This window comes from Octopus bimaculoides, chromosome 1 (genome assembly GCF_001194135.2).
Source record: "Octopus bimaculoides isolate UCB-OBI-ISO-001 chromosome 1, ASM119413v2, whole genome shotgun sequence".
Lineage (NCBI taxonomy): Eukaryota > Metazoa > Mollusca > Cephalopoda > Octopoda > Octopodidae > Octopus > Octopus bimaculoides.
In genome coordinates this window covers 152,512,260-152,521,253 of record NC_068981.1, presented here as the reverse complement: position 1 = coordinate 152,521,253, position 8,994 = coordinate 152,512,260, and the positions used below count along the sequence as shown (strand labels likewise).

The following is an 8,994-nucleotide window of genomic DNA, read 5'->3' as shown; positions in this document are numbered from 1 at the left end:
AGTAGAATGTGCCAACAAAATACTTTTGAGAAAGTAGACAATTATTTCTAATAGAACGTGTCAACAAAATATTTCTGAGAAAGTAGAGAATATATATATTTAATTTACAGTGCAGTGTGTTTAATTTCAAAAGATTTGAATCATAACAATAAACTTTCTAATGAAAGAATGACTTTAGCTTAATTTTACTTAGTGAAGTGTTGTTTTCATGAGAACAATTATTTTTATAGCTTAATATCTTCCCTAGTTAACCACTGTGAAGGCGCATGGCTCAGTGGTTAGAGCGTCGAGCTTATGATCGTGAGGTTGTGAGTTCAAATCCCGGATTGGGCTGCGTGTTGTGTTCTTGAGCAAGATACTTTATTTCATGTTGCTCCAGTTCACTCAACTGTAGAAATGAGTTGCGACGCCAGAGGTGCTAAGCTGCATCGGCCTTTGCCTTTCCCTTGGATAACACTGGTGGCGTGGAAAGGGGACGCTGGTATGCATGGGCGACTCCTGGTCTTCCATAAACGACCTTGCCCGGACTTGTGCCTGGGAGGGTAACTTTCTAGGTGCAATCTCATGGTCAGTCGTGACTGAAGAGGGTCTCAGCAGTTAATCACTACACTGTGTGGAATCTACTTTTCACAGGCAGGGAAAACTAGAGTGAGCAGTGTTATATCACAATATGATAGCTGTAAGAATTGAAAGTTTCATAATATGGTTAGTTATTCAAAACCTTGAATTCAGTCATTGATGATGATGATGATCATCATCATTTAATGTTCATTTTCTATGCTGGCACAGGTTGGACAATTTAACAGGAGCTGACTAACTAAGGGCTGTTCAAGCTCTATGTCTGTTTTGACATGGTTTCTACAGTTGGATGCCTTTCCTAACACCAACCACTTTACAAAGTGTACTGGGCGCTGTTTTGCAGCACTGTTTTGCACACGTCTATTATATTTGCAAAAAAAAAAAAAAAAAAATTAGAGTATGATACAAAACTACAGAAGCCAAAACGGTTTAATAATGTAATAAATGGACTGTCAATTTATGTTTCCTAAAAAGAATTGCAGCAATTTAATAATGTAAAACCATTTAACTGCATAAGGAGATAAAATTTTTTAGTTTTATATCATTTATTATGACAACTATTATAACTACCATGTAATAGTTCGTATTTGTATTTGGTTTGCAAGATTCGTTTGCAACATTTATCATCAAAGAAGACAAAGTTTAAATGTCTTTGAGAGAAATGTTATATGGATGAACATGTGCATTTGTGAAGAAGATAAAAGAGAAATTCAAAACCGCTATCTTATGTATATGAAAAATGACATAGTCAGTATCTAAAAACAAACAAACAAAAAAACACACACACATACACATACAGATGCACACACTTATGTATAAACACACACATATACTCATCTCAGACAGATCTTGGACAAATCTCAATGCTGGAACATAGATTCAGAAGAAATGGAAGTAGAGAGATGTGTCACTGAAGAGATTACAACAATGCGATGAAGTAATTATTTGACGAAAAAAGAAATGACAACACGAACAACAATACTGAACATCTGAATGATAAACCTGTTTGACCAAAGTGTTTAACATATGAGTTTGAAAAACTAGTAAAAGACGGCTGATCAATATATTTGTTTGCAGAGTAACTAACCCATTAACTAACAATAAAGAACTGAACCAGTGTGTATGTTTATTATTACTGGCACAATGCCCCTCCCAAGGTTCAATACTATGTAATAGCAAAACAGTTTCATATTAAATCTTGTATATTGAATAAAATAATCCATGAATACTTGTGAAACCTTTGTTATTCTATTTAAGACATACTTGAAGCAAACAAGATAAGATAGCTGGAGATTAAAATTTTTTTACTATAAAGTACAATGGCAAAAGCTTACCTTTAGCATATTTAGGTGGGCATCCTTCTAGACATTGCTCAAAAAGATCACGAGCCCGCTCAAGTTTTTTACCACCCTGTAGAAAAACAATGTAACAATATACATTTTAATCTAAAAATAATATCATGATATTTAACGGTTTTAAATTTGGGAAGTTCATTCAAGCTGGTGATGTTTTGCTATGGTTGGAATCAGCATCTGTGGTGCATAAATTATTCTAGCAAACAGTTATAATTTGAACAAGCTCTGGACCATCACTTTTTTACTTTACATTGAAAATTGATAGTGAAAAACAAAAATCCATTACATACACACACACACACAATATGGGATATTATCTGGATTCAAATTTTCACATTATGCTTTGCTAACACAATAAGGAAAATATGAGTTATTTTGTTAAAAAGTAGAACAGCAACATGTTATGTGAACCATACAAAATACTATATGAATTATCTTGACAATTCTCCACACAAAAGTCACATCTATCATCGCCTATTCTCTAAGGGTTTGCTTTGCTAATTATTTCTCAAGCAATCAAAAATACATCAAAAGAAAACTGTTTAAGTCTGAATATATTTTTCATATCCAAATAGAATTTATACATCAAATGAATGAATTCTACTTACATATCTTTCAATAAACTTTGTTAAGTATGTATTCCATATATCATAAACGTTAGGCCATTTAAACAATGCAATTCCCTTCTCGTAAGCCTGAAAGTAAAAGCGATAACAATCAACATTTAACTCAATTAAATAAGCCTTAACATCACAATATTCATGCTGAACTCAGAAAAGAACTGCTTTTTAAACTGGCTGGTCTTTCAATACTGTGCTGAACATGCAGTAAAAATAATGGAGGAATAAGATTGCAGGTCTTCTGAAAAATTGAATCTGTGATTTGTTTTAACCAACAAGGATCTTTGAAAACTGCTGTTGAATTAGGCTGCACTTATTACATTAACAATGCATAACAGTACGTCATATTACTTGAACAATATATGCATGCCCGTAGTAAAAGTGTTGTCAAATATATTGTCATCGGTGGGGGAGTTTTTTGTGTCAAAGAAAGAAATGATTATGATGTTTTTGTCATTATACCATAAAATTCACCTTCTGGTACTTTGATCTTACTTGACTTGAAAAAAGACATTGCCTTAGTGTGCATGTATAATTAGCCAGTCAATAACAGGAATTAAAACATGAAAAAAAAATTACTTTAAATGCTTCTTCATAGTAGTTGTTCTCTTCAAGAAACATGCCATAATTGATGATAATCTGTGGTGTAGCAATTCTTAAATCAATAATCCTGTCATAAACAGCTTTGCAACTCTGAAATATTACATTAAAAAGAAAACAAATGAAAATGACATTTGACACAAGATTCGTATTTAGAGTTGCAAACGAGGGAATGCTGAAAAGTTCCTGGCTTTGGGTAAAAGAAAATACAGGAGGACCAGTTAATCATGATTTTATTCAACATATTCCCCTCTCAGATTCACACTTATTGCAGCAGTCCTTCAGTTTTTCAAAGCCCTGTAAAGAACCTAAAAGGTGAGTTGCCAACCAGGCTTTTCAAGATACCCTCAAAGCCAGGAACTTTTCAGGACACCTTATAAAATATGAGTGAGGTTTATGTAGTATATTAAAAAGTATGTATACTATTGATTTTAAATGCAATAAATTGTTATAAAATATTTTCAAAAAGGCAGGAGAATGAATTAAACTATATTAATCTTGAGTTTTGTGAGAGTAGAGAATTTTATCCTTGGTACAAGCAATTACCAAACAAATGATTCCATATTAAATGAGCTATCAAAATCATTTGGAAATTCTCAGAAGTTCAATTACAAGGCAGATTCTAGATGATAGCTAATGTAGAAGAGGAATGAAATGGAGAAGAGAACAAATAATGAAAAATGAAAATAGTCAGTTACATAAGTTTTCAGAGCCACAATGACACAAAAAATTTGAAAACTGAGAAATAATAATTGTTTCTTATTTCTTTACTGCCCACAAGGGGCTACAAACAGAGGGGACAAACAGATTAAGTCGATTATATCGACCCCAGTGTGTAACTGGTACTTATTTAATCGATCCCGAAAGGATGAAAGGCGAAGTCGACCTCAGCGGAATTTGAACTCAGAACGTAGTGGCAGATGAAATACCGCAAAGCATTTCGCCCAGCGTGCTAACGTTTCTGCCAGCTCGCCGCCTTAAATAATAATTGTTTCTAACATAGGCACAAGGCCTGAAATCTTTTAAAGGGAAGGAGGTTATTCAATTAAATAAACCCAAGTACTTGACTGATACTTCCCTGAAAGGCAAAGTTGACCTCTGTAGGATCTGAACTCTGAATGGAAAGAGTAGGAAGAAATATCACGAGGCATTTAGTGTGATGTCTAAGGATTCTACCAATCCATCATCTTAAAAAGAAGTAAGAATGGTTTCAAATTTTGGCACAAAGCCAACCCTGAAAGGATGAATGGCAAAGATGACCTCAGTGGAATTTGAGTTTTGAATTTTAAGCTGGAGGGATTGCTGCAAAGCATTTGGCCTAACATGCTAATGATTCTGTCAGCTTGCCAACTTCTAAAGAGAAGTAATAATTAATATTAACATACCTTAAATGTACCAAATGACTCTTCCAAATCTGCATAAAATGACCACACTTTTAGCGATTTGTGTACACGATCTTGGACTGTTTCAGTCTATAAAATAGGTATGAATAACATTAGAAATTAAAAATTTAACAATAAGTAATAAATGCTCTAAGTCAACTTACCATTTGGATATTTCTTAAAATAATGGTACTTTTTAACAACCATTTCCTTCCATTTATGCACATAACAAACAAATATTAGAAATGCTTATATATAAATATATTTACACAATAGGCTTCTTTCAGCTTCTATCTACCATATTCACTCACAAGGTTTTGGTTGGCTTAGGGTTAATGTAGTGGGACTGAACCCCAAACCACATGGTTGGGAAGCAAGCTTCTTAACCTTGCACCTCATTTATAAAGCAATATTTATTATAGAATGTACATAGTTTCATTAATTACTCAATACTATCTACATCTCTTTTCTCAAGTATGTTCATAATAATATTAATTACACAATGCATATTTCTGTGCTAAAATCAAGTTACTTTTTTATTGCTGTTGCTTTGATGCAGGTCAGCTCTGACCTATAAAGAAAGACATTTCAACCATGACCATTGTTTTTTTCCTTAAAGCAATAGTATTTTATCTAGTGTATTCTCTCTTTAGTTTTAGACAACAGGGTGTGACATGTGGGATATTTAGCTGCTATTCCTAGCAAGTTCTGTAACCACAAAGAAGTTGTAGCTTGTCCATGTCAACCCGAAACATGCTGGCCAATGATCAAAGACAGTCCATCTAATGGGAAACATGTCTTTCTTTTCAGACCACATTATCCAATATATCCTTTTTTTTTACAGATATTTAGTTGTGGTCTGATGGAGGTAAGACTGATATTTCTAGTAAGATAAATGACCAAAAGTAGGATCCCTTACAGGCTTGTAGAGAATTAGTGATTTAGTTTCATGAAGTCTGCTAGAATCTCATTTGAAAGAAAGATTTCTTTTTCAGTAGTTTCAAATGTAGTTTCTTTGAGTGTGATGTTCTCAAGCCATCTTTAACAAATTCAATAACCAATGCTGTTTACTTACCTCATCATGATAAGAAATTTTCCGTGAAGGTGGTGTAGTTACTCTTTGCATTAATTTTAGAGTATTGTCATAATTTCTAGAAATGAAATAGAAGACAATATTAAAAAATAGTGATCATGTGAATTATGATGATGATAATAAGATGGAGGTAATTTAAACAAGATTTACTCACTCGTTACGAATTTCCATTTCAGCCCATTCACACCAAACTGAGGCAATATCTACAACGTGTTTGAATGGTACTTTGATAGCTTTCTCGAAGATTATTCTAGCCTAGAATAACACAATGTCAGAATAATTTACAGCAATGAGATAATAAACAGTATTCACTAAATCATGCTAATAGTATCATCATCATTGTTTTTAACATCCAATTTTCCATGCTTGCAATGGGTCAGAAGGAATTCATTGAAGCTAATCATCAAACAATGAACAACCTGGATATAGTTATGCAATGAATTGGAAACAAATGGTAGTGTTTGAATCAGTCTGCAATGACAGTACAATGAATCATGACACAAAGAAGCCTGAATGTACTTTTGTAGTTGATTGCAAGCAAACGACACTGCCTAGAGAGGCTGTTCATTGTCTACAGTCAGTAAACACAAGTAAAGATGAAGGGAATATAAACTCACTCGCACACACACACAGAGGCAAATCGAAAATAAAAATGAAAGCAGAACAACAAAAGCCAATATGACGTACATAGTCAATGTATTAGGTTGACTCTCAATTTAAGATGGAAAAAAGAAGGGGTGTGTAACATTCTGAGAATGGCTCTTCGAGAAAGAGGAAAGGTCTGGAGAGAAGAAAAAAAATAGTGCAAGAAAAGCATGTTACATGCACACACACACAATAGGTGTCTTTAATTTCCAAATTTTATCCACAACTATAGTATAGAACATTAACTGACATTGTTCATGGAGTTGAACCCTACCTACAATTACATGGTTCAAAGCAAATTTCTTAACCACATAGCCATGTTGGTGTCTATAAACATTAATATTAAATATTCTATTGTCTTCAATATTTCACCTAACCTTGTAACTGCAAATGAATGATAAATTAGAATCTCAGACTGATAAAATTGATGAAACTGATGTTAGCTTTGATTTCTTTAGCAAAAAGGCATTCCAGAAAATTGACCAACCTGTTTTCTCATTTATTAGGGACTACAATGTGTGTAATTTGAGGGCAATTTGGTTGCAACTTCTAACAAGTTGTGAACCACATATTGTTTGCTCCACCATCTTGGGAACAGTTCAGTGTATAAATTTGATGGAGGTGATACACAACTTACTAGGTCAGAAGAGCAAGAACTAATGTAACAACAGAAGAGACGACAGTGGATGAGGCAAATTGGTGGGGTAGTAGTTGTGTGTTAGACTGTAAATCTTTACCAAATCATTTGGATGGTCTCCTTTAATGAGGGTAGCCAAAGAAATTTTCACACTCAGTAGCTGTATGTGCAAGGAGGTGAGATAAGACAAGAAATATTTGGAAGGAGGAATTCAGAGAACATTTTTACATTTTGCATGCAGTGTTGAAGCAAATTAGGCAGCAAACATAACGACATTATTGGCATTTCTAGAGCCAACTTGGTGAGGGAGGAACCGATAAGAGAATTCTAAAGAGTTAGTAGAGATGCTCTTGGCATTGAACCAGACAACAATCAGGGAGGCTACAGAAACTGAAGATTGTACGTGTGTTACAGTAGTGGATGAATACGTTTCAATTGAGGCTAGAATATGGTTTGCTTCAGTTGTAGACAATGATCTTTAGCTGCACAAGAGTGCAGTTAAAAATAAACCATTTACATAATAATAGGCAGAAAATTCACTTAAGATTCCACTACAGTTAAGAATGTTTACGAGAATGTTATACATTATCAATACATTGTATTTGTTACTATTAGGCTGTGAGGAAGATAGAGGGATGCAGAAGAGTTTGGGGGAGATGAGCAGCAATAATAAAAAGATTATAGTTGTTGGGGTGGTGGGAAGAGGCAGGCATAGCACTGCCTAGATGGGGAGTCACTGTAATGGGTGGAGAACCTAAAGTATAGCATTTCCAGAGCTCGGTTTGCTGAGGAGAGAGAGTCTTTTTGAGAACCTCAAATCATGTTTTATCTACCCTTCAACCCTACTCATTTCGGCAGTTTACCTCCTCACCCTTCATTCACCTTCTCATACAATCTTGCAAACCACCTACTGACACACATATACTCAGCTTGAGCCCTGTGGGACCACCTGGTCAACTTATCACCATTATCTATGTTTTGCAGCTCCTACTGATCATTCTCTCTTTCTCTGCCCACTCATTACTCCCAGTAGGTGTGAGTATCAATGCAGATCCTTCTGAGGTACCTACTCTGTCCCATTCTCTCATAGCATGAAGCTGACCCTACCACCTCCCTTAGGGCTCAAAGTCCTGCAAGCTGCATGGTGACCTCATTAGTGCAGATGGCACAAAAGAAGCACCCAGTCCATGCTGAAAAGTGGTTGGTGTTAGGTAGGGCATCCAGCCATAAAAACCATGCCAAAGCAGACATTGGTATTCAATGAAGTCCTCAGACACATCAGATCCTGTCAAACTGTCTAACCCATGCCAGCTTGGAATATGGATGTTAAATGATAATGGTGATGATGATGATGATGATGATGATGATAATGATGATGATGATGATGATTTTAGTCAGATGAAATATTTTAAAAATTCAATTCTCACCATGGTCAATTTTATTTATTTGAAACAAAACAGGTGCAAGCAATAAACCTCATTCGAAATTAAGCAATATACTTCTTTCTCTTATAACAAAAAAGTTAAAAGTTTTGACTTTGAAAAAACTTAATATTCTTTAATAAAGACACGAGAAAGAGATACTTACATCATCAATTTGCTGAGCATTTTCATAAAATTTAGCAAATTCCACCCAAAGAGTGTATAATTTTCCAGTGGCTAGTTTTGGGTCCACAGTTTGGACAGCTTCTGTATAAGTATTGATAACCTGCCAATAAAAGATAATCATATGAGAATTTAAGAAATACTCAAGAAGAAAACTATATATTTCTTGCTACTTTTTTTTCTCATTATACTTAGTGTCAATTTATTAAAATAAAATTGAAATTGTGTAAATGGAAACAGTGTGGTAGACTTATTCAGTGTGTGTATGTGAAAGCATATATGTGTGTATGGATAGGGGCTGGTGACCTTGACGTGTGCATGTGGATGATGGTGTGGGTGCTGGGAAGTGGTCAGTGCTAGTGTGTGCGGGGTGGTATGATGTGGTGCGGTATGGTGGTGTGGTGGTGTGCAGTGTGGTGTGGGGAGGCGAGGGTGGGGTGTGGGTTGGGGGTGAGGGTAGGAGTGGGGCATATAGGAAT

At 34.9% G+C, this 8,994-nt stretch overlaps 1 protein-coding gene across 1 annotated transcript in view; it reads right to left on the bottom strand.

Annotated features, from left to right (window-relative positions):
• Positions 1-8,994, bottom strand: part of LOC106870639 (pre-mRNA-splicing factor SYF1) — a 32,756-nt gene that overhangs the window by 9,403 nt on the left and 14,359 nt on the right. The window contains exons 10-16 of the mRNA XM_014916783.2: positions 8,499-8,618; positions 5,784-5,884; positions 5,612-5,687; positions 4,540-4,626; positions 3,134-3,247; positions 2,543-2,629; positions 1,914-1,989 (exon numbers count right to left, since the gene is read on the bottom strand). Of these exons, the coding sequence (XP_014772269.1) occupies positions 1,914-1,989; positions 2,543-2,629; positions 3,134-3,247; positions 4,540-4,626; positions 5,612-5,687; positions 5,784-5,884; positions 8,499-8,618 (661 nt within the window). The remainder of the gene's footprint in view (positions 1-1,913; positions 1,990-2,542; positions 2,630-3,133; positions 3,248-4,539; positions 4,627-5,611; positions 5,688-5,783; positions 5,885-8,498; positions 8,619-8,994) is intronic.